Below are 25,000 nucleotides of genomic sequence, written 5' to 3'. Positions count from 1 at the left end.
TGGGGGTGACCAGTGACGCAGTGACTGATGCCAGCCAAGCTTTGGTGGGCCCCACAGCTCACAGCCGCTTGCTGGTAATATCTGGCATCCCCACCCACCTGGAGGAAAACGTGGTGCGCAGCGCCATCCGTAGGGCTTGCAATGCCCATGGCGGGCTCTTCAAAGACGAGATCTACATCCCCCTTCAAGAGGAGGACCCCAAGAAACCCAAGTGCAGCGTGGTCACATTGGATTGTAAAGTAACAGAGCCAGAGAGACCGGCAAGTGTCACAGACAGTTTGGACAGTTCTAGCAGCGTCACCCCAGCTATGAGTGTGAGCGCTTCAGCCTCTACCAGTCAGACTTCCATCTGCAGCTCCTCTCAGGGTGTCTCCCGCACCGCCAGTGAGATCTCCGTGGATCAGGAGCTCCTGGCAGCCACCGTTGTTGTGGTTCCCTCGCAGCAGCAGGGAGTGCTGGACCCCCACAATGTCTCCAGCCAGGAGAGTCTGGACCTGTCTCTGTGCAGCACTGGGAGTTTGGGAAGCCTTGGCAGTCTAGGGGAGCCCCTAGACAGCGCAGACACTGCCTCAGTCTCGGACGGGGGCTCCATGTACACAGTCACCTCTCTTGACAACAACATACCGATGGCTCGGCCCATTAAGGGATACGCTGTCATTGAGGTACATCAAAAACAAAGGGGTTTACATACATTGTATTTTTTTTAATTGATTAACCTTTTAATTGTGTCAAGCTTGTCCTAGAGTTAAAGGGCATGCAAGAAAAACAAGTAAAATGCATATTTTAATTTATACAGTGGTCTATCTTTACATTTAATATAACACCTTACAAAATAAAAATTAGACGTAGATACAAGCAGTAAAAAAACAATAAGGCTTCAGCAATGCAGCAGTAGCAATAGGCATGTAGAATATACAGTATCCATAACCTGTGGAGATGTCGGCATTAAGACAGTGGATTCCTGTCGCAGGTGCGCGCCCGAGCGAAGGTGGAGAAGATCCGCGCCAGCTTGTTCAACAGCAGTGATCTAATTGGCCTGTCCAGCCTGGACGGGGAGGAGGAGCTGATGGAGATGACTACGGAGGAGATCCTGACTGTCTCCAGCGTGAACCAGAGCCTGTTTGACACCCAGGGCAGCTCTGTACTCGAAGACTACTTCACAGACAAGTCCATCAAAGGTCTATGCTTTATTCAGCTTTAGTACCTTTTATATTTTTCAAAAATCCAGGCTTTTAGCACCTAGAGGCTGATTTGTTCAACTTGAGCCTTCCAGGATGCCCTAGATTTTAGAGCATTTTACACTGATACATGGATTGCATCAACTGCCTGTTTTTTTATGGATATTCTAGGATTAACCACTGGTAGATGATTAACGCAATCCTGGGCAATTTCCCCAGTGCTGTAAAATGCTCTGATAAAAATACTGATGCGGTTTATCCTGGCCGGATATAGGTAGACCAAATCAAATTAACCCTGGTCGGAGTACCCTTACAATAACAACCACTGAAACAGTGTCTTGTAATTTAGTGATCAGTATAAAATGGTCATTAGTGTATACAGTGTAATGCACTGAAAGCTTTATTTCCTAAACTGAGGTTGAACTTCCTGGGGAGAACCATTTTATATTAGTTTAAACGTGTTCCAAACTTCAATTTTTATTTTTTTAGGAGACAAGTTGGTGCCCAGTGCACGGGACATCCTGACTGAGATTTTTAGAAGCTGTGTACACTCTGAGCAGATGCTGAGCTTGACCCCTGCGAAGCCCGTCAAGGTGTCGGATATTTACCTCAGCAAAGAGCAGATCAACTCTCAGACCCCAGGAAATCTGCTGCATGTGTTCTTCACAAAAGTGCGTCCACCGAAGAAAGTTCTCGAGGACCAGCTCGCACAGGTACAGATACGTCATCAAATTAGTCCCATAGGACTTGAATTATCTCCCACATGTATTTAGTGAGATTGAGACCGGGCGAAACAAACCACCTTGATACAGCCATATAGCCTAGGCCGCCTTAATCAGATCAAAATTCTACTGAACTAACATAACTATTCTCTGTGTAGATCCTGAGGAAATATGGGGTCCCCAAACCAAACAAAAGCAGATACAGCAAAGCTGGCAAAGAGCAGCACCAGGGGAAAGTGGTCAGCACAAAGAGACCCCTCACCAAGCCTCCCACTAAAGAGAAGTCTGTGCTCAACAGCGTCAGGTAAGGCTTTGCCAGTGCGTCAGTCAACCTCTGCTATTCAGATACATTTTACACTGCTGAAACATGCCAAGTTAGTGTTAGAGTAGTTACCAAGCTGATATGCAGAGTTCCCCTTGTGCTTGTTGTACTTGATTGATTGTATTGGACTCCCCCCACAGGACTGCTCTAAGTGAGAAGAAGCCGATAGTTAAGCCCAAGTCTCCAGAGAAGACCAAACCTGAGGAGAAGGATCCTGAGAAAGCTCGGACAAAGAAACAGGAAGGTACCCTCTCCTTTACCACCTCTGTTACTGTGCTGTCGGAGGAGAAAAGATTTCAACCTGTGGATTCATGTGGTTACATGCAACATCTCCTCTGTGAGTGTACCTGTACGCCTAACTTTAGATCCCTTTCAAAACATCCCCAACACAAAGACTTTGTTTTCCTTCCCTATTATAAACAAAATGATGCATTGCTTCTTAGCCAACCTCTGCCCCCCTCCTCCTCCTCCTCCCTTAACTTTGCAGTTCAAGATGATCTTGTTCATCTTCTTTGGGTTTTTATATGAATCTCAATGATCCTGTTAAAGTACAGTTGAAATAAAAAAAAAAATTCTTCCCTGGCTGAATTGTTTCTAAACCTGGTTGCATTGCTCCTAAATGTAATGTTGCATGTCAGCCGGTAGATGCTGTATTAATCTTGTCTCTTTCCCTGGTTCAGTTCCAGAGGAGAAGTACCTGACTCTGGAGGGGTTCCACCGCTTCACAGTGGACCGAGCCAAGCAGGACATCCGCAGTGTTTGGCGAGCCATCTTGGGCTGTGGGTACGACCTGCACTTTGACAGGTAATCGTCTGACTATGTGCATCTGACTTTTTCCACAGGAAATGTATTACATTTGCCTGCGATTTGCCCATAGGTGAAAATATAGACCTGCGTGTCTATGCTTACCCCCACCTAACTCACAATTCACAAACTTCAGTCTTCAGTTTCTCTTTATCCTGTAAATCAGGGCAGGGCACCCAACAAAAATATATAAGGGATCCCTGAGTGTGTGTGTTTGCGCGTGTGTGTGTTTCTTCCAGATGTGAAGCATCTTCTTACTGACCTGTGTTTTGTGTTTGCTCTCTTAGGTGTGCCTGTGTAGACACTCGGCATGCCCACAAAGCCAGCCGAAAGTGGTGCCTGGAGATGGACGTGGCGCTGGTGCAGTACGTGAACCGGCTGTGCCGTCACCTGGCCATCACCCCGACCCGCCTGCACCCTCACGAGGTGTACCTGGACCCAGCCGACACCGCCGATCCCAGGGTGTCCTGCCTGCTGAGTACGACCTCTTCACTAGAATCATGCAGGGAAAGCGCTTTTCTTATTGAGAGTACTAGACTCTGGGGCTACACTGTGTCACATTGGTGTACCATGGATGTAGTCTTACAGCTATGGCAGGCCTGTATATATTACTAACATACATGTAGTCTTATCTTATCTTATAGTCATGCTGCCACTTCTGTATTGCAATGTAAACCAGTTTTTTTGTCAGAAGTTTTTCAGCCCTGTCTTGGGATTTGGGAGACAACGTGAGAGCGGTTGGCTGGCCAGCTGTTTCTTTTACAGTATTGACAGTTTTTTTTTTAGTGTTGAATTGGTAGGGAGTTTGTTGGGGGCTGATGGAAATGGCCCCCAGCTCCTTTGCCCAGTCTGACTGTTCTCTCCTCCTCCTCCACTCTGCTCTCAGATGTCCCTGTTGAGAGCCTGCGGCTGCGATTTGCTTTGCTGCAGTCCCTCAACAACATGCTGGAGACTTTCTTCCTGCCCCTGGTGGAGCTGCGTCAGACAGACACCTACCTGCACAGCATTGCTGCCCTCCTCCGGGAGGCCAAAGGTGAGCCAGATCACAGCCTGAGCTTCTCTAGCTATATTTTTGGGGGTTCAGCTTTCAAAATGTGTTCATTTTAAGGGAGACCTAAAGTTTACCTACTTTTAGGTCTTCTGTAAAACTTGTAAGTAATTCATGTATAGTATTCATCGATGTTCAACATGGGGGATGTGTACAGTATCTGTTGGGATAGCTAAATATTTTTAGATTTGTATTGAAATATAAAATGCATTTTATTTTTGGGGGAAATCTTAGAGATTTGAAATCTTTTGAAACGGTACATTGTTTTTGCAACTTGTTTAGGTTTGGTCTGTTATGACACTAAAGTGGCAGTGATGAATCGAGTGCTGAATGCTACAGTGCAGAGAACAGCAGACCATGCTGCCCCTGAGATCACCCTGGACCCCCTGGAGATTGTAGGAGGTGAGCTGCAAATCCCCTGACATATCCTGTGTCAGCCTCAGTCAGGCATATCACCTGCACTGCACATGTTCCTGCATTCAGAATGCTTTTGAAATTATTTTTAATTCAATACACAAAGTTTAAGATTGTGCTGATGGTCCATAAATGTGAAGTTTTGCTTTCCTAGGGGAGATCCGTTCTGCTGAAAACACTTACTTCTGTCAGGCAGCCCGTCAGCTTGCCTGCGTCCCTTCATCCCAGCTCTGTGTCAAACTGGCCAGTGGTGGGGACCCAACTTATGCCTTCAACATCCGCTTCACTGGAGAGGAGGTCCATGGCACCAGTAAGGAGACCATTAAAAAGTTGGCTCATGAAAGATTGGTTTTGTGTCTCAAATATTTGCGTTTCCATGTACCTGTTTGTTTGGTTCCAGATTCAAATCTAGGGAAATGTAGCATTTTCATGGCAACTGGCACTTGTAATGTTCTTGTAGGGGGTATGTACTGTATGTGTGTTTCTGACAGACATTGTGTTGTGTGTTTTGTTGTTTTTCAGGTGGCTCATTCAGGCACTTCCTTTGGCAGGTGTGCAAAGAGTTACAGAGCTCCGCACTGTCTCTGCTCATGCCCTGCCCCAGCTCTGCTGTCAATAGAAACAAGGTACACTGCTTTACGTAAAGACCTTTTCAGAAGTTGTTTTGTCCATCTGTCTTCTGAGATCAGTTAAGACAGTTAGGTATTTAACACTTGAGTAAATCATGTTTTATCAGCTCAATCTGTTTTTTTGTACACTACACACCCAGCCCTCATGTCAAACCAGAACTGCACCTGATTACACTTTTTACAGGGTGCACATGTGAAAATAGAGCCAGGTTGTACACAATTTATGAATAACAAATCAAGAGAAATCTCTAAACCTGATCATATCCTCTTACCCACTCACTGTTTCTCATGTGAGTGCATGCTTATTTGTTCATGTGTTTGTCCTCACAAGTACATTGTCATGCTCTCCAATTGAAATGTGATTGCTTTGATGTGTGTGCGTGTGTGTTCAGGGGAAGTACATCCTGACTCCCGGCCCGATCACCTATGCAGAGGAGCAGCTGCTTCACTTCTTGGGACAGCTCCTGGGGATCGGGATTCGCGCTGACCTCCCGCTGCCCCTCGACCTGCTCTCCTCTTTCTGGAAGGTGCTGGTGGGGGAGTCCCTGGACCCCGAGGCAGACCTCCACGAGGCTGACGTGCTCACCTACAACTATATCAAGAGAGTGGAGAATGTAAGAGCAGCACTAAGTAGGCTTCTGCAAACTGGTCATGTTACAAAACTATCCAGAAAGATCACAGGAGCATATAAGACCGTAGGAATTATGCAGTGAATTTGCAGTGCATTATATCAAAAGCTGAGTGAATGTATCCCTTCATTTTTTTTTTTATACTGTGCCATTTCTGATATCTTATTTAATTAGTTTACATGGAGAATGTTTTAATGCACATAACAGTATTCACTGTAAACTGCCATTTGCAACGGGTTATGGCTACAAATATTAACCCTTTGCAGACCATTTATTCAGCGCTTGTCAGGCGCATCAGGTCCAATTTATTTTCACATACACTGTTTATTTTACACAAGCTGTTTTTTTTTTTTTTTTTTTTTTCAGCGTAAAACAGGTTTAAAAGGCATTGAATCACAAAAGGACACTCAGTACTGTATCTCCAGCCAAGCCCCACCCCACATACCTCTTTATAAACATACTGATAAATCCTCTCCTGATCACTCATTTTATCACCAAACTCCTCAATAATGCAATCCAAGTCATTATTTTATTACTATAACATCAAAAAGCTCTGCAAATGTCGATGATATTCTTTGAGCGCTGGATGCAGAAGCAGCTATATTCTTTGTTATCTCTGTAATGCATGGGGCTATGAGATGCGCCCCTTCTTTTTTTTTTTCTTTTGGCTCCTATCGGTCTCACTTGGCCATTGAAAGGTTTTCTCAGCTAGAGATCTGTGCTTCACATCCTTTTGGTGTCGGACTGGAAAGGGTGAATTGTAATGTAGGACCTTTTCTGACATAGGACCGCAAAGGGTTTAGTCAGAACGATAGTTGTTTGGATTTATATGGTTTCTTTTAGCATTTATAAAACTGCTACAAACTATATCAATAAGAACAAATTCAATGTTTTTAGTAACAGTTTTTGAGGGGCATTCAACTTGACTGTAAAATCTGTCTGGTGTTTTCAAAATTAAGTCGATGGTTGTTTTGTTTTCAGGTGAATGACGAGACAGAGCTGGAGGCTCTCTGTACAGAAATCACCTCTCAACATCACTCGAGTGAGAGCCCAGAGTCCCCAAACAAACCTTGCTGCAAGTTCACCTACATCACCATGACCGGGGATGAGGTGGAGCTGTGCCCTGGAGGCAGGAACATCATTGTCAGGTGAGTGGAGCCAAACAACACCGCACTAACAGGCAGGAACCAGACATGTACAGTATATTCAGTAAAATGTGTTTCCTGGACATTTTAAAAAACAATTCCAGTCCTTAATGGGTTAAAGGGTTCAGAAAGTTTTCTGTTCTCTGTCACACATGGGAGGGATTCGAACTGTACTCTTAATTTTACTACTTCTTTACTTCCCTGCTAGCTGGGAAAACAAGGACATGTATGCATCTGCGATCAGAAGCCTGCGGTTGCGCGAGCTGCAGAACTCCGAGTGCATGACAGCTGTACGAGCCGGGCTGGGCTCCATCATCCCCCTGCAGCTGCTCACCACCCTCACTGCCCTGGAAGTGGAGCTGCGGACCTGCGGCCTGCCGTACATCAACCTTGAGTTCCTCAAGGTACTGCGCTGTCGTGGAATTGCTAACATGTTTTATTATCTGTCCAATACATCCACCTTCTCTTCTTCCCTGATAGCCAGCATTACCAGTGCATTGTTGCATTATGAGACACAGAATTGCATGGTGTCAGACGTTTGTTATTTTGTTGAACCCATGTCACGTACTCTCATGCAGACTGTCCCAGCCCTGACTGCATCATGTGCTCAGTAATGTGTATTTTTCATTTTCTCAGGCTCACACAATGTACCAGGTAGGTCTGATGGAGACAGATCCACACATTGAGTTCTTCTGGGCAGCTTTAGAACTGTTCACTCAGGAGGAGCTCTGTAAGTTCATCAAGTTCGCCTGTAACCAGGAGCGTATTCCCTTCACCTGCCCGTGCAAGGATGGGGGTCCTGACACTGCACACGTACCCCCCTACCCTATGAAGATCGCCCCTCCCGATGGGGCTTCAGGTGAGAGTGCCTGCATGGGGCTTAAAGAATCAGCTCAGCACATGCATGATTTTTTTTCAATCATTTATTACTACTAGTGAATAAATGAAAACTGGTTAATGTGATATTGCTAAAAAAGGTAAACCTAGAAAACATTAAGTACTTCTGCATATTGATATGGTTTTAGAAATTAAAAGCAGTAGCTAAAACACAAGTCTGTTCAATTTGTCAAAAAAGTACTTTTAAATGTATGTAAACCAGTATACTGAAAACACAGGCACTGGTATTGGATGTTGATTTTAGTTTTAGCATTGGTATGCCTATTTTAGTGGCTAGGCTTAATAAATCTGTTTTCATGGCTGTAATTGGAACCCATGGAAACACATTTTATAAAGGATAATGTGACAACGGTATTTGTGTTTTCCCTAGGTTCCCCTGATTCTCGGTATATCCGAGTTGAAACCTGCATGTTCATGATCAAACTTCCTCAGTATTCCTCTTTGGAGATCATGCTAGAAAAGCTTCGGTATGCAATCCATTACCGAGAGGACCCTTTGAGTGGCTGAGCGAGCCAGCCAGCCCAGCAACCTTTCACATAGCGAGGAGACCAAGAAGAGGATTCTCCTACATTAATTGCTTCCTAGAAGTAAACAGACTTGAATGCGAAGAAAAGGAGACTGGTAGCACTTTGATTTCTTCAAGATCCTACGAAGCTGGACACGGGCTGGTATTTGCTGCAGCCAGTGTACTCTGCAACCGCTGGGCTGTGTCATTACCTGTGAAAGTGGTTCTGTGAAAAGGCAGTACAAAAATAAGGGACCCCATGCATTGCACTTTGTTTTACCAGAGTAAGAAAATGTTAGGGGTTGTTTTATTTTTTGTTGTTAATTAGATGTCTTAACATCAGACTGCATCAATATGAAAATAATGTTATAGCTAATAATATGTCAAATGGGAGAAACCTCTTTTACTGCATATCACTGCTTTTTAAGGCAACTGGAGAGGCAGTTCTGCCTATGGTTTTGAGAAAAGCGCTTTCTGAATGATACGGTACTCAAACAAGATATCTACGTTATCCAACAATCTGAGCACTGCAGAACTGCTCCCAGTTTACACCCCAGATACTGAAAGGTTGCTTGTGTAAATAATTAACCTACTTTTAAATTCATAAGCACAGGAAGTAATGTATTAGATACTTATGGGTAATGGTCACCTTTGTATTTTGTTTTATTCTTCTAACAGCCGTAACCAATGCTTAGACCACAATGCCAAAAGTGTACATAAAGCAAAGGAAGAATTAGCCAGCTGATCTGCTCAAGGAACCCAGAAACTACTCTGCTTCTCCTCAGCTGGCATTGTGTGAACAATGCAAATTGGGATGGCCTTTATTTTCAATTAGAAGAGAAATACATGTCACTTGTGGACATTTACTGAAGAAAATGACTTTGGGCTTCATGTAACCCACTGAAGCCAGACATGGACTTTACTGCTGGTTAAGATGCTCAGTATGTCCGAGTCCCCATAACGAGGGGAGGAAAAGTATGGAAAAATGTTTTATTTAACAGTATAAAAAAGGGTGAGAGGGTACATAACTATTGTAAAATAACAGTTTTGCTTGACCCCTCCAAGTGCATTGTAAAAGACGTTTATTCTGAATTGATCCAGTAATTTGGTCTGAACTGCAGGGAGAGAATCTTGTGCATCTTTTACTTGCATACTGCTGTGTGCTATTTAAAATGGTGAAAATAGTAAAGTGAATATGAAGCCCTGCTGTGCTGTTTTTAATTTAATTTTTTTGAGTGAATGATATTTCAGTGTGGTAGCTTTATGGTTCTAACATGATTGGCACACACAATACTATAACCCCCCCCTCACCCGTTGATAGCTAAAACAATCTCACTATTCATACACTGAACCCAAACAAGTTAGAAATCAGTTTAAAATCTGGAATGTAAATTGTCTGATAGTGGATTTCTGAATGTAGGTCAATGTTCTCACCTTTATCAAAAAAGTTATCTCTTCCTTTTAAGTACTGTAACTGTGCAGTGTACAGTAAATTCTAATCCCTGTTAAGACGTGGTTGTTACTAGTTAATTGACACGGGGTAAAATGGGATAAACAGTGTTACCAATGGCATTGTGTGTGCCAGTCTTTAGTTTATTTTTTAAAACAGGTAGAGGAGGATGATGATAGCTGTGACAAAGTTAACTGCTGCTAACAGAATGCTCTCTATCAGGGGGCAATATAAGGAATAAAAGGACATATCCACACCAAGATGTTAAATGTGTGCTGTATATTTACTTACAATATTTATTACAATTATTTATGGTTGCATTTAACTTAACCTTTACTGTTTACCCTGTATACATCTATACCTAACACAGTGATGTTTGAATGGATTCTACAGAGAAAAACTCAGATTTCTGTGTCACAAACAATAAATTCTCTTAATGTAAAACCTGGGATCATTTCTGTTATTTGCTTAACAGAAGGTTATCTTACTGTATAGTTACACACTGTTGTGTTAAAAGGGTAAAGTCCAGCTGACAACTTGAACTACATAATGCATTCAATGGCTCAGTAATTAAAGTATACTCTCCCATACAGTCACATCATGACTTTGGCACAAACTAAGAGTCGACTATCTACACATTATGCATTAAAAGAAAAAGTACGAGTCAAACTGAGACACATGTAAGCTGAAACGGTCCCTCCTTATTGACACACCAGTACAAAGATTAACCCAGTAAGTGACTATATGTTTAATGCGATTAATGACAATTAATTACTTATTACAAAAATCAATTGGTATACAACGTACAAAATAAGATTTGATTAAACAGTAATGTCAGAGTCCTCGCCACAATAGTTTTGATAGGTTCTGGATCGGAACTATTACACTACACAACAGAAATGTTCAATTCAGCTACATCCACTAAGAGTGCAAGAATAAAGTACATCTACACACACATATTTACAGTTTAGATTGTGTTGCACAGCCTGTACAGAGTCAAGCAGCCTGAGTTTGAGTGCTAGAGTCTTGCTGGAAAGTGATGTCATTCCTCCTTTTCCACATCTCTCACTTTGGGGATGTGCGGCTGGTTGAAAAAACGAAATTCACACAAGTAAAAATTATGCTGTTAAATCACCTGAAGAAAATAAAAATATTGGTAATAAGCCTACTTCATAGTTATAAACAGGTTTTGGAACCATTAAAGTAGTTATTCTGAAGATATAGCCATTCTCACGTGGCTGAATGTTTATACCAATAGCCTCCTTGAAATCTGCAATATAAAAGCAGCTTCACCCACTTTGTCACAAAAGCAATTACTCTATGGCAATTCTGAAGATTCCCACCCCAATACAAATTCCCTGAAGAAATGGGTATGTAAATCTCCAGGACACCTTGACGACTTCTCAGATTGAATCTGGGCAACTATGAGGCAAAGGCTTTAAAAATCATAAGCAGATGAGAAAATTAGTTCCACCATTCATGTGTACGAATTGTTACCTTAGTTGTGACCGAGCCTCTGAAGTTCCTCCTCTCTTCTGTTCTTGCACTACACAAAAAAATAAATAAATAAAAAAAACACACAACTGCGATCGCATACATCATCCATAACTAAACACTGAACCCTAAATAAGAAACTGGCAATTGGATAAGTAGCCAAATCTTTCCAGTGTCTTGGAAAAAGACATAGTGGTCCAAACATTTCTTTATTTAACATGCACTACTACATTCCTTGACAATTGTAAATAACCCGTCTGCTTGCGAGGTTTACCCTGGAGCCTGTCTGCCGGAGCTGGCTTGTGGAGAGTTGGGCTCGTAGCCCTCTGGGAAGCGAGTCCTGGTGCCACTGGTTGGAGTCACTCCCACTGCCGGCTCCCTCCATCCTGGACCCCGCCTCTCCCGATTGCTGGTGTTTATCACCTTAACCGGATTCAGTGGACCTGTCCTGGATTCAGGTTTCCAGGGATCCCTGGAATTTGGGGTCCCGTTTAACGGCTTCACGCCTGCAGGAATGTCTTGGTTTCTTGGCTTTTCAATCAAATATTCCAGGCCGGCAGATCCCAGCTCTCCTGTGAACACATGCACCGTTGAGAAGTGAGTACATTTAAATTCTTACTTCATGGTTCATTTCTAGCGCATCCCTCTCCTCCACGTGGCTTGCATCCAGACATGTCCCCCATGCTTTTGTTTCTGTCCTTTTCCAGTTAAAACTTAACATAAGCAGTTCCGTCCTGCTTAACTAGTACAATGAATTAAACAGACCCCCATGATTCCTAAAGCAGTCTCAAGTTAAAACTTCATAGTGGTCCCTGTGTGTCTCACCATGTTGTCTGACTTGTCTCCTTTGAATCTCTGGTGAGTTCTTCCTCCTGTTCTCCACTTTGGGAGGAAGTGTCTCCCGGGCAGATGGCCTTTCCGTAGGACAAGCAGTTCCAGGTCGAAGGTCACACTTATCCTAAATTTAAAAAACAGTTTAAATATAACATGGGGCGAAAATAAGACTTGCAATTATTAATTTTGCTTGAAGTACCTGCATCATCTGGACTTTACCCAATGGGACATGGAAAGTGTTGTCATTTTGTTCTCCCCCCCCCCCCCTACATGTCAAATTTTACAAACAACATTTTGACATGAAGGTGGCAATGCGACAGTCGTCCTTTAGATACAGGCACACCTACATATTAAATGAAAATGCTGACAAACTCTATTCACTTAGACACCCGTACAATCTTCACATATTCAATGATTCACAACTTTGAAAATCAAAGCGATAATCCTTTTTAGAACTAAAAATGCTAATGTTTTTGTTTTGTTTTTTCTATGGAGGATTTACCTGGTGGTGAAAGAGAACATCATCTTCAAGGAGAACACCACAGAATTCACAAGGAATGACCACAGTGCCCTCTGCTGGCCCTGGAGGGGGGCCATAGGACAAGGAGGCGAATTTACTTGTGAGGTGCTGGGAGCTGTAGAAGGGACTCGGGCTCTCTGTGAAGAGACTGTCCTCCTGAAGGGGGGAGGGAGGCCGCTTGCTGAAGGAGGCAAAGGCACTCGTGGGGTTACAGCCAGTCTGGAGGAGGGGAAAGAATACAAAATATAAAAGTTTCTATGTGCTCTGTCTACTTCTAGTGTCAAGTAGCTCCATCAGAACTGTTCAACAAACAGGACTGGGACCCAAAGAACCGCAGTCAATCCATGGGATTTTTGGTATATCAATGTATTAGAAATTGTATTTATTTATTTTTCTTTAATAAAAGTGTGCAACCAGGGTTGGGGTCAGCTCCAATGCCTTTTTATAATCAATTCCAATTCCCATTCCCTTTTAATCAATTCTAATACCTTCAAAAGGACTTGGAATTGAAAAAGACGGAACTCACCTCAAACCTGTGCACAGCCCTGCACTTGAACCTCATCCTCCCCTGCTCCAAACAATAACCCATACAAAACACTGTGTGCTCTGCGATATAAAAATCCAGACCTGATGCAGAATGAGGTCCTCTTCAGGGAACAGCTTCTCACAGAATTCACAAGGCAGCATTGCATCATCAGCTGAGACAGCACAAGACAAGAAAATGAAATGAACAAAAACCATCTGCCAGTACTTCCCAGTACGTTAATGTAGCCAACAATTAGTTCAATGTGTTCTGAATCCCAAAAAAAAAAAAAAAAAGGATTAATTTCATGTATGGAATAAGGCAGCACTCACTGTTTCTCTCAATGGGGTTATTATTTCTGGACACGGTTGGGACTGGGGGCTGCATCAGCTCAGTCAGACGGTCAGGGAAGAGGAGCGGATCGGCTATCTGGGTCAATCTGTCTCCCCACTGGTCAGCCCAGGTGCCCTGGCCCCTGGTGTAATCGCAGTTCTCGTCCTGTAGGCTCAGAGCCAGCAGGTAGTCCAGGTTCGAATTCTCATCTCCGCCCCCCTCCACTCCAGTCTGTCCCCTGCAGTTCCTCTGAAAACCCTCCTCTTCAGCCACTGTAATAGCAGTATGCAGGACATGTCTGATCAGATCAAGCAGTGCGGGCAGGCGCTCAATGACACTGTCAGTTATTGCTATATTAAAATTGGTGATCATAACCCGATTTAACCGAGCATATCAATAACATACATACCTCCGTAAGCCAAGTACAACAAAATGTGGGTGTCGTCAGTACCACAGGGATGGAAACAATTGCATAACAGTTTAATCCATTCTTGGTTTTACTATGGGCTTATAAGGCTATAAGCACATATTAAAACAATAAATGGGTGATACTGCTATGCAATATGAGCCTTATATCCATCCCTGGCACCATTAAAAACACAGCACATCACGACAAACACCGGTTCCCAGCAGCTTCAATAGCTCAGTTAATTACCACAATACTGTGTGTACGCCTACACTGTGTCCATGTCACAGGTGTTGGAATGGGATCATTTAGTAGTTGTTAAACTCAAAAATGACCTGCACTGTATATATACACATGTGGATTTGCTATTAGCTAACCCTGATTCTGGTTCCTGTTCCTGGCGGGTGTGTTTCTCTTCTCCTGTCCCCTTAGTGCTGCCCCGGCTGCCCAGGTGCTGTTGTGAACTCTGCTCTCCAGGGGTCGGGGGACCCTGAGCCCGGGGGGGCGGTTGCTGTTGCGCACCGCCTCGCCCTGCAGCAGGTTCCTGATGGCGTGGGCCTCGAACCAGACGCCCGGCAGCAGCTCCTCGGTGCCCATGCGGCCCCGGTTGTTGTTCCTCTCCTCGGCCGGCTGGGTGCCACACACCGCTGGGTGAGTGCTCAGCTCCTTCACCATCACGTTGCGCAGGCACTGTGGGCAGGGCTCCGTGCGCGCCCCGCAATACTCCTCGTGGTCACCCCACTTCTTGAAGGCCAGCTCCAGATCACAGAACTGACACTTCTTTAGACGCAGACCGCATTCTGACAGCTTTTGAAAAAGATGAGGGAAAACTTGCTTTACTTATAACACAGACAGTCACAACAACACCGCTCCTACCTGCAACTAAGTTCCTTCCTGGTTCCTTGTTTAAAATAGGGCCATGCATGTTAAATTAAAAGCATAAATGCTCTGTTAGTACAGGGACCTTGTTCATCAGCACCCTTTCCTCTGATAACCTAGTTTTACAGAGTGACCATCCTGGTACATTACTTCAGACTCATTACTACTTAGCAGATGCCCTTATCCAGGGTGACTTACAATTGTTACAACATATCACAGTACAAAGCATCACATTATGAAATATCACATTACAGAATATCATAACACAGGTAAGAGCAGTTATGAAAGTACAATATGATCAAATTCAAGTAAGAACAAAATAAAGAACACAGTAAATTATAAGTAAGAGCGAGCTCGAATGACAGCAGTTAAAACATACACTATATATTTGCTTACATGAGTAAAGACCAGTAAGAACAGGTAGTAAGATAACTGGATTAGAATGATTTCAAATCTGAGCAATTACAAAAAACATGAGTACGGTTACCTACAGGTAGAATCAATTATGGCATGTACAAGCCGATGTCAAAAGTCCTTTTGATAAGTTGGACATGAATTTAGCCACCTGATCCTGTCTGTCATGAATTTTTTTCTAACAAGTAGAAAAAAAAAAAAAAACATGACGGACAGGCATGAGATAAGGCTAGAAAATAAGGAAAGCATACCTCATGCTTCTCCACATGTCTCTTTTCCATCTTCATCCCACACTTACAGGCCACCTGAAATGGAAACAAACTATCAGCTTGGCCCAACAAGCTATCTGACTAGGCCAGGTCTTGGCAGCTCTGGTCCTGAACTTCAGGACTTGGTTGGTACAAATACCTGGACTGCACAGTTGCCTTTCCATGAACTACCCCAACCGCAGAGCAACTGGAATGCCTGACTTATTTCAATTATAAATAGAATACTCATTTTTCTGCAGTCTCCCACGGGACATGTTATTTGTGCTGTCATGAATGGCAATGCTGTAAATGTGTGTTCACAATTGGGACACTGTACTGTAGCAAATGGTCACTAATTCAAACATGTACTGCTGGATCCTTGCATGTGCAAAACATGAAACCGGGGCAGTTCTCAGTTTGACACTTTCTTTAAATTCTATCATGTGAAACCTTTCTTCAATAAAACCTTTGTAGCGGTTTATGGATGCCAACTGTGGTGGACCTTGAAAACAAGATCTAGGATGGGTTTCAGCCTGGTAAAACTCTTCACTTTAATCAACGCTGCGATCCGATTGGTGCTCGGGGTTCTCTCACCTGTGCATGCTCCAATTCCACATGCTCCTCCATTTCAGATCTGGGAAACGACTCCTTGCAGTATTGGCAGAGGCTGATGTTCCTCCTGCAGTGAATCTCGTGGATAGTGAAATTCACTGAAGGGATGTCACGCTTGCTACAAGGTTAAAACAAAAAAAAATTAAAATGTGTATATAGTTTTTACATAACATAACCACTCGGTCCAGCCTGCTACGACATTGATAAGAAGTACCATGCTATTCTTACTGTGCAGTAAGCTGCAATCTCACTTAAGTTGTCAAACTGACCAACTATCCAATGACCACCATTTAAATCATATTTAAAAAGGACCCTACTGTTTTAAATTATCCTTACAGAGAACATTTCAAAAATGCACAAAAATTGTGAGGGTCACTCACCACTTTGGTTTTTCCACCTTGCTGCTAGAAGTAATACTTAATAGAATTATGTATATAAATCAAGGATCTCAATAAGACCCCCACTGCATAGCCGCCTGATCCACTCCTTGTTTTAATGAGTTTAATAAGTCATACCTGAGCTTGTTACCTATGCACTGTAGCTAATCAAATTCCTAAAACCTGGAATGGGTGACACTACTATACAATAGCAGTCTTATTTTCATCCCTAATAAAACAAATTATATATATATATATATATATATATATATACACACATACACACACACACACACACACATATATATATATATATATATATATATATATATATATATATATATATATATATATATATATATATATATATAGTAATATGATAAAGTTACCAATTTACAGTGACAAATATCTGTTTAAATATGATGGACCATTTTAAATAAAAGCTATTATTTTTGGCTCCTCTTTACATTATACAGTAGATCGATTTTGAACACCTTGCCTTCAAAGCAACAATATAAAAACCACACCTTAAACTATAGACTACAGAACTATACCCAGCTGAAATCACCAAGTAAAGAACAAAACATTTGTCCCATTTTAACATCCTAAAGCTTGAGACATCCACAACATGGATATAATGTGAACAGTAACCCTTGATACAAGCTGCATTTTCTACCGCTGGTGTAATCTATAAGTAAGCAAGGTATAAAGAAGATTAATTTCAAGATTAAGGATGACTACCAGTAATTAAGATCAAAGTAAAGCCAGAAATGGTTTTGGAAGTGGCACTGCAATATAACATTATACAGAACAAAATTCAAAACAGAAACCAAACAGAAGTGAAAGTGTGGAGAGCAACCGCTCCTGTACTTCTCCAGTGCGCTGTATGCAGTGAAAATGCAAAAATCTCATTCAAGTCATTTACCAGTTGGCACAGAGTTGGGTGCTTTCCTCAGACATGTTCTCCGTTTTGTTTGTTTCCTACACGCTGTAAACAAAAAAAAAAAAAAATTGCTTATTAACAGAACAAGTTAGCATTAACACAGTACACTAGTCCGGGGACAAGGTGGGTGTGTGTGAAGCTATTATACAGTACTGGCAGCTGCACTGTTGTTTAAAAGCCCGACGCAGGAAAGTACAAAGCGAGGTGGGAGTGGGGTTGGATTACCAGTAGAATATGCAATGAGTTACATTCACAATACAGTATTACCGTATGTAATTACATCTGACAAAATGCGCAACTCAGACTAAGAGGAGGGGTGTGTGTAGCTTACTTAAATACTGAAGAAAAAAATATCATGACTATGGAGTGTATAAAAAAAATAATAATAATTGAGGCTTAAGAAAAGGGCGAATATCATTACCGTTTTTTGCACCCAATGTAGGTGCACGAATGAGTCACACAACGAAATTCAGTGGATTGCCAATTAAACATGCTAACAAGTACAAAGTGTGTGGCATTGGGGTTATATGCAAACCCTGAAACAAAATAAACAGTTATTGGCTGACTTTTTTATAAATTATGTATTGAACTACATGTAAGGACTTGTAGCTGAAATACAAATAAATACACGATTTGTTTATGTTTACGTAAATACAAACAATTGTAATACGGCCATCGGATTCGAACAAGAATAAACGGAATTACCTGAATCCGGCAGCAGGGAAATCGAAACTCGAGAATAAAAAGAAACTGGTAAACGACACGGCCAGCGACGAAGCAAAACAATCAGCAGTGTAAACAATAAAACCACTCGCCTTGTCACTTGGGTATCGCAGGTGTTTCCGTAAACTTTAATTTCGCGATTTAGAAACGAAACTGTTAAATATGACTAAGCTCTTTTAAAAGTTTGAAGTCAGGGCATAAAAAAAAAACAAAAAAACAAAACGTAAACAATTTCTCGCTAAGCCTTCCAATGTACAAAATCTCCTGCCTTGACCGAATATGCTCGAGTCAGGCAGTAAATTCAATACTAATTCGTAATTAATACTGACAACCTCGTATAAACCAGTATATATTCCCAACCTAAACTGGCACCGACCACTTTCCTGTGTATCGAACCAACTTCGTTCAGTTTGCAGAAACAGTAGCTACGCTACGCAGCGGTTCATTCATTCTCCTGCCTACATGCTGCTGATTGGATACGATAGAGTATTCTGCATACCTATTGGATAAAATTCCTACCTTTCCAAATGTACTGCCCTTATCCAAGCTGCCTATGTAATGACGTCTTTCTCGCGAAAGCAGTTTATTGGCGGTGGCTCTGCTTGTCCTGTCAACTATCCAAAAGGGAACGCCCCGTTTGACAGTTTCAGCCTGTATTAGGATAGAATGCGTACCTGCTGTCCCAATACAGTATATCATAATCGATTTGGGTATTTTGATAAATTAAGTATAATTAAAAAAAAAAAAAAAAAGTTTAACACGTTTGCTGACAAAAAAAAAAAAAAAACAGCTACCAAAAAAATAAACGTCATTTCGTTGAAGTTCACTTGTGTAACACGCAAGCAACAAACGCATAATCCTTCATTAATACCTTGAAAGCGGTCGATGTAATGTGCCTGTTCAGTGTTTACACAAATATATGCTTTTGTAATTTAAAAAAAAGACAAATATCGTACATACTTTGTATCCAATCTAATAGAGACGTTTTATGTTTCTTTCCACTGCGCTTTTTTTTTTTTTTTTTTTTTTTTCAATAGCATTCAAATAAGTATGCTTGTGTGCAACTTATTATCATGGACAAAGTGCATTGTAGCTATGGAAGTGCAGTAGCTAAAAGCACCTGAATGAAAGCGCCCAGGTAGAATGACCTGAGCCTGTCTGTAATATTCCCGGAGCAGCTTTTACTGCGCATGCTCCGCTTGCACTCTGATTTCCCATCATGGCGGCGAGGGGCCATGTGCAAGATGCTAACGACAGGAGGCTTAGACCGATTTACGGTAACGGTGTACTGCTTTGAGTAATTCAAAGACGCTTTACAAGAGTGGATTTTTGATAACATAGCGCCCGTTTCGGGCCCCTCCCATATTCCGATTAATCTCCGGTAAAGGGATCTGTAAATACAAAGCTGTCCAAAACAGCGTGCAGGCCACGACCGCAGCCTCGGAATCGGGTGACTACTGTACCGACTAACCGGAAGCTTCCTGTGGCTCTTCTCTAATGCCTGTGTTGGTTTAAAGCATTTAAGTGAGCTGATCGGACCAGGAATCGCACCTGGAAGGCATCTTTTTTTGCAATCAGTGGTTGTTTATGTGAAATATGTAGTTGGTGTGTTTTATTTAGGAGACAGTCGTGTTATTAACTTGACAACCTCTAGATGTGTTCATGAACTGGTTGCAGTTGTTAGTGTATGAAATATAGGACAGCATGTGTTAAACTCGGTAATATTTTGCTGTGCTCTGCGTAAATTCCTGAGAAGCCGGTACGGTGGCAAGGTAGGACAGGCGCAGAGTTTAATGTGTTTACATGTGTTTTTACCAGTTGTCCTTAACAAAACTGAACGTTATCACAAAAACGGATTGTGTGTGTATGTATATATGTATGTGTATATATATATATATATATATATGAAATAACTTTTGTAAGCTATATTGTTTTTATGAATGAATGAATACATTCTACTAGTAAGTTACTGGACGTATTAGCTCCGCCTCTACAGCGAATCTAGCTAGCTAGTGTGTGTAGTTGTTAACCAGGAAAACATTTCAAAGCGGTTACTGTAAAGTCTTCTGTCACGCTGTTTTCCCAGGGTAAAGCAGTCGGCTTTTTGTGGCTGTTAGTTTTGTAACCATCATAATGTACCGTGAACGACGTTTAACTGGCACACACGCCTAGATTCAATCTTTGTATATTGGTAGCAAGTTTACATATATCAGCCAAGGTTTAATCAAATGTACTTTATGAGTTTCAGCACTTCTGCTGTCTAATCCATGCATAGTGCCCCTCAGGCTAGGGCAAAACCCGTACAGTTTATATTGTGAATATTCTTGTTATTGCTGTTCATTGCAGCAACGTTTCATCGGAATTAATTGTTAAATGGTTTGAACAGTTTAGAGTTCAACCTTTTCCATGGGTAATGTCTGCAGTGTATGGCACACAACTTTTGCTATGCCATAGTCAGAGCCTGACATGAAATTTCTCTGCAGTGATTTATAGCAGGGAACTGGGCTGAAGATCAAGAAACCGGAGGTTACTAGTTAGTCCTACTGACTTGCAAACAAGGTGGTTATTAGACAGGATGACAGGAGGAACCACGTCATTGTGGTTTGATTTGATAAAATCCCTGCTCTTGTGGTGCAGAGCTGTGTGACCTTGGGTGTCATTTTCTTTCTCTTGCAGAAGTCCTTTGTACAATCTGCAGTGCCAGCATGTCTTATTCTATCTTACTGATGGGCAAAGGAAAGATGAATTTTGTATTGTCACCACCTGTGTGTGACCGTTGACCTCCAGAACAGCCAATGTCTACTCTCCATCTCATTGAGCATTTACAATGGGAAGTGCAATCTAGAAGCGGTCACTGTCTGATAATTCACACTGGAAATGCGATGCTTCTCTTGCAGATTACCTGGACAATGGCAATAACAAGATGGCAATCCAGCAAGCCGACAAGCTGCTCAAGAAGCACAAGGATCTTTACTGTGCTAAGGTGAGCGTAAATGCATGGCAGCACCACTTCAGGAGTTTAATATTCAAGTATTTAACGATTCCTTAAACATGATTAAAGCCAGGTCCACACCTAGCGACCAGCTTGTGTACTGTAGGTGTAGACACCACAGCTGCCCTCTTAAACATTTGCAGTGTTTGCTTACAGTGATTCCCACTAGCTATAGTAAGTTGCACTTTGTATAGTGCCTTTTATAGCAAAACAATATAAAATGCTTGCCACTTAGGTGTAGAGCAATTTTTAGAAACTGTCAAACTGGCTTTGTTTTGATTTGAATTGTTTTTATAAACCTTTGGTTTGTTCAGCCCTGTTTCGAAACTAGGGACAACGCTTAATGCAGCTGTATCCAGTACTGGAAACAAATGTGACATCCTGTATTTGCTTTTTAGCACACTGGCAACCAAGTAGTATTGTAAATTGCTAATCAGTTTCATATTGAATGTAGCATGTCCATTTTCTTGCATTCAGATTTTGAATGCAGCTTGGTGACTGAAGGTGTCTTCTTCTTGCAGGTCCTGAAGGCAATAGGTTTACAGCGGACGGGCAAACAAGACGAGGCTTTCACCTTGGCACAGGAAGTCACTGCCCTCGAACCCACAGATGATAACTCTCTGCAAGCGTTGACCATCCTCTACAGGGAAATGCACAGACGTGAGTTTCCTTGTTAACAATACAGTAATAATGTTGTACCTACTGTCTCTAAATTGCCATTACAGGCTTGAAGAAGCTTAAAGATGTATTCTCTTTTTATTTGGTTCACATTAGCGGAGTTGGTGACCAAACTGTATGAAGTAGCTGTGAAGAAAGTGCCCAGCAGTGAAGAGTATCACTCGCATCTCTTCATGGCTTACGCGCGGGTCGGGGAGTACAAGAAGATGCAACAGGTGGGTTTGCTTTAAATAAATACATTCACGCATCATAATGTGCATAGATATTGAACAAGCAGCGAATCTTTCTTCCAGCTCTTGGGAACTATATGGCACATGGCATAGTATTATCAAGGTTTAGATTGGCTTAGCACCGCTGATATATTTGTTTTGTATGCACTATGGACACGTTTGTGTATGGCGACTGCTGATCTGTCTTTTCTACAGTGCATTTCTTACTCAGATCCTCCTGTGTGTCTGGCATGTAGAAGTAATTGGTACAGGCAATTTGTTGATCTCCTGTGTGAACATGTTGAGGGTGGGGTAGGAACTTCATAGGGGTGCTGTCTTGCTTAAATATACAGATTTGTGTTGTGATTTGTGCACAGGGCTAAGCTAGGAGATCATGATATTTAATACTGGCTCAGCCACTCTGTATGACCTTGAGAGCATGTCTTCACTTCCTGCAGTCCTGTTAGGGGGAAGCTGCAGGACCACTGCTGAAACCAGACATCACTGAACAGCTGCGCTGTGCTGAGTAAATAGCAGACCGAATGATGAAATAAAAAATACCAAATTAGAAATAAGACTGGCATTGTCAAAACAGTGAAGATGCTTAATGCTGCCGTAATCTATCATAAAAAACGTTCTAATTTGTGTCATTTTACCCAAAATGAAATTGTTCATTTTGTATTCGAGACTGTCATCGTTCCCTATGGTGCTGTAGTGCCGTGAAGCCCGTGGACAGTATGGTGCCTGTAATGCAACAGAAGGATTCAGAGTGTTGAACTGTCAAGTACTGTGTGTTCACCATTATATAAAAAATGAAGCAACACCAATTCTGCCTTTTAATCCTTTGCGGTCCGATGTCGGACCAGGTCCGACATTACGATTTTTCCTTTCCAGTCCGATGTCGGACATCAAAAAGACCTGAAGCACAGGTCTCTAGTCTAGTTGTTTTTTCTCTGGAGAAAGACAAGAAAACCTTTTAATGGCCGAGTGAGACCGATAGGAGCCGGGTGGGGGGTAGTGGCGTATCTGAGGAATACACATAGCCCCATGCACCACAGAGATAACACAGACACAAATAAAGGAGATAGCTGCTTCTGCATCCAGCGCTCAAAGAATATCACAGACATTTGCAGAGCTTTTTGAGATGTTATAGTAATAAAATCATGACTTGGATCGCATTATTGAGGAGTTTGGTGATGAAACGAGTGATCAGGATAGGATGGGGCGGGGCGTATTTTAAACAGCGCCTGTGAAAATAAATTGGACCTGACAAGCACTGAGTAAATGTACCGTGAAGGGTTAATGTGAGCTATTGCAGAATCCTTTTTAATTTTTCTATATTGATGTTGTAGGCTGGGATGGCACTTTACAAGATTGTTCCCAAGAACCCCTACTACTTCTGGTCAGTGATGAGTTTGGTTATGCAGGTAAGTGTGGCTTCCCTCAGTAATGGGCAGGTGTTTCACAAGCCTTGCCCTGTTGATTACTCCTTGCTGCTGTTCGTGCAGGCGATCTCTGCGCGTGACGAGAAGCTGTCGAAGACCATGTTCCTGCCGCTGGCGGAGAGGATGGTGGCGAAGATGGTCAAAGAGGAGAAGATTGAGGCAGAGGCTGAAGTGAGTTCTAACTGTAGAGGGGAATCCACAGGTCTTAAATGAGCATTAGCACTAGCAATAGGATTACCGGTCCCCCTTTTCTGAAGATCTTTTTTTTTTTTTTGTTTTGTTTTTAAATGCTTTGTATTTTATACTTCAAGATGGAATATGCTGATTTTTTTCAAAGACCTCGCTACAGTTGGAAAGTAGCTGCTGCTTCCTTATACCTACTCACTTGTCATAGTTCAGAATCGCTCCAGTGGTCCTTCTGCAGTCAGACCTACAGAAGGTTGCAGCAGTTTATATGGCCTATTTACATTTTTTCATCTCGACAGGTTCAGCTTTATTTCATGATTCTGGAGCGGCTAGGAAAATACGTGGAGGCTTTGGAGTTGGTGAGGGGCAAGCTAGGAGGTAAGCAGTGAGACCAAGCATCGAGGGAGCTAGCTTTCTTCATGGCTGCAAGCTTCTGGGGTGAACAATAGCATGCTCAAGTGAGGGATCTATTAACAGTCTTCTCAGCTAATCACATATTTTCTATTGTAGTAGAGAAGATCATTTGTAAGCATATTTTACAATTTGAGATTTGATTTGTTTTAATGCATAGCATTCCGGCATTTTAAGTGTAAACAGATCAGAGTGCAAGTCTTCATCACAGTGGGTTGTTTGAACCCCTGCAATGAAATCACGGTGTAGTGTGAGCCTTTATTGTTACAGACGGCACTCTCTGTGTTTCAGAGAAGCTGACCAGCGAGCTGCAGAGCCGGGAGAACAAGTGCATGGCACTCTACAAGAAACTGGACCGGTGGCCCGAGTGCAATGCGCTCTCCAGAAAACTCTTACTGACAAAGTGAGCTCTCCACACTGGATTCACCTTAGAACCGTATCCTATTATCCCAGGCCCCCCTCTTCCAAACGTCTTTTTATTGCTTGTATTCTCTACCTGTTTGATTCCACGCCTGCTTCTTATTTCAGATGACTTTCTTATCACTTCAGTATTTTTTTTTCCTTATAGGCATCCCATTCACCTACTGTCTCTCTCTAGATCAGACTGGAGGTCACTGCTTTTCACAATTTCTTTCATGTTTCAATATTAATATATTCAGATGGTGGTGATCCAACAATATGACTGAGTCGTTTGCTTGCAGCTTTTGTTTTGATGTCTTTTACACTAAATTCTGTTGTGCCTTTTGCTTGATGTAAAATACCAAATATTAACACCGTATCTAATATTTCTTGTGGCTTTGTTTATAGATGCTTTTATACAGCAAATGTATTTGTGTACAGTGTTTCAACATGGCCCTGTTGTGACCTTTCAGCCCAGATGACTGGCAGTTCTTCCTGTCCTACTTTGATTCCCTCTTCCATGTAATTGATGAGTCCTGGTCCCCACCTGAAGAAGGCGAGCAGTGAGTATTGTATGGTGTTATCGTCTTTCCAGCAGTCTGTTTTGAATGTACTGGTGCTACAAAACAGT

At 42.2% G+C, this 25,000-nt stretch overlaps 3 protein-coding genes across 4 annotated transcripts; 2 read left to right on the top strand and 1 right to left on the bottom strand.

The window, feature by feature from the left end:
* Positions 1-2: 2 nt before the first annotated feature.
* Positions 3-9,999, top strand: LOC121307780 (probable E3 ubiquitin-protein ligase HECTD4; the record flags this gene model as incomplete). Its single annotated transcript, XM_041240059.1, has 16 exons — positions 3-662; positions 971-1,178; positions 1,668-1,891; positions 2,059-2,204; positions 2,363-2,466; positions 2,903-3,026; positions 3,314-3,504; positions 3,913-4,059; positions 4,357-4,476; positions 4,643-4,798; positions 5,011-5,114; positions 5,510-5,731; positions 6,728-6,894; positions 7,100-7,295; positions 7,528-7,750; positions 8,159-9,999. Coding segments are annotated over 16 exons (3,129 nt in total), but the record flags the coding sequence as incomplete, so codon positions are not given.
* Positions 10,000-10,007: 8 nt separating this feature from the next.
* Positions 10,008-18,487, bottom strand: LOC121307726 (TRAF-type zinc finger domain-containing protein 1-like). Of its 2 annotated transcripts, none has more exons than XM_041239977.1 (12): positions 18,032-18,487; positions 17,309-17,371; positions 15,989-16,124; positions 15,398-15,451; positions 14,231-14,660; positions 13,447-13,719; positions 13,219-13,289; positions 12,574-12,810; positions 12,063-12,195; positions 11,512-11,809; positions 11,241-11,289; positions 10,008-10,827 (listed from the first exon to the last, which is right to left on the bottom strand). In XM_041239977.1, exons 2-12 carry the CDS (start codon positions 17,341-17,343, stop codon positions 10,786-10,788), a joined length of 1,758 nt encoding a protein of 585 aa, XP_041095911.1. In that variant the 5' UTR covers positions 17,344-17,371; positions 18,032-18,487; the 3' UTR covers positions 10,008-10,785. The 2 variants fall into 2 exon arrangements, with proteins under 2 accessions (XP_041095911.1, XP_041095912.1); XM_041239978.1 differs by having other exon boundaries at positions 18,142-18,487.
* Positions 18,488-19,244: 757 nt separating this feature from the next.
* Positions 19,245-24,957, top strand: LOC121307761 (N-alpha-acetyltransferase 25, NatB auxiliary subunit-like). The gene is made up of 9 exons (XM_041240034.1): positions 19,245-19,326; positions 20,947-21,032; positions 21,563-21,701; positions 21,816-21,934; positions 23,281-23,355; positions 23,437-23,544; positions 23,859-23,937; positions 24,262-24,373; positions 24,843-24,957. The coding sequence occupies exons 1-9, from the start codon at positions 19,269-19,271 to the stop codon at positions 24,934-24,936; spliced, it is 870 nt and encodes a 289-aa protein (XP_041095968.1). The 5' UTR covers positions 19,245-19,268; the 3' UTR covers positions 24,937-24,957.
* The last annotated feature ends 43 nt before the right edge of the window (positions 24,958-25,000 follow it).

This window comes from Polyodon spathula, chromosome 58, assembly GCF_017654505.1.
Source record: "Polyodon spathula isolate WHYD16114869_AA chromosome 58, ASM1765450v1, whole genome shotgun sequence".
NCBI lineage: Eukaryota > Metazoa > Chordata > Actinopteri > Acipenseriformes > Polyodontidae > Polyodon > Polyodon spathula.
Note: the sequence above shows the minus strand (reverse complement) of the source record. Positions and strands in the feature narration are given on the sequence as shown.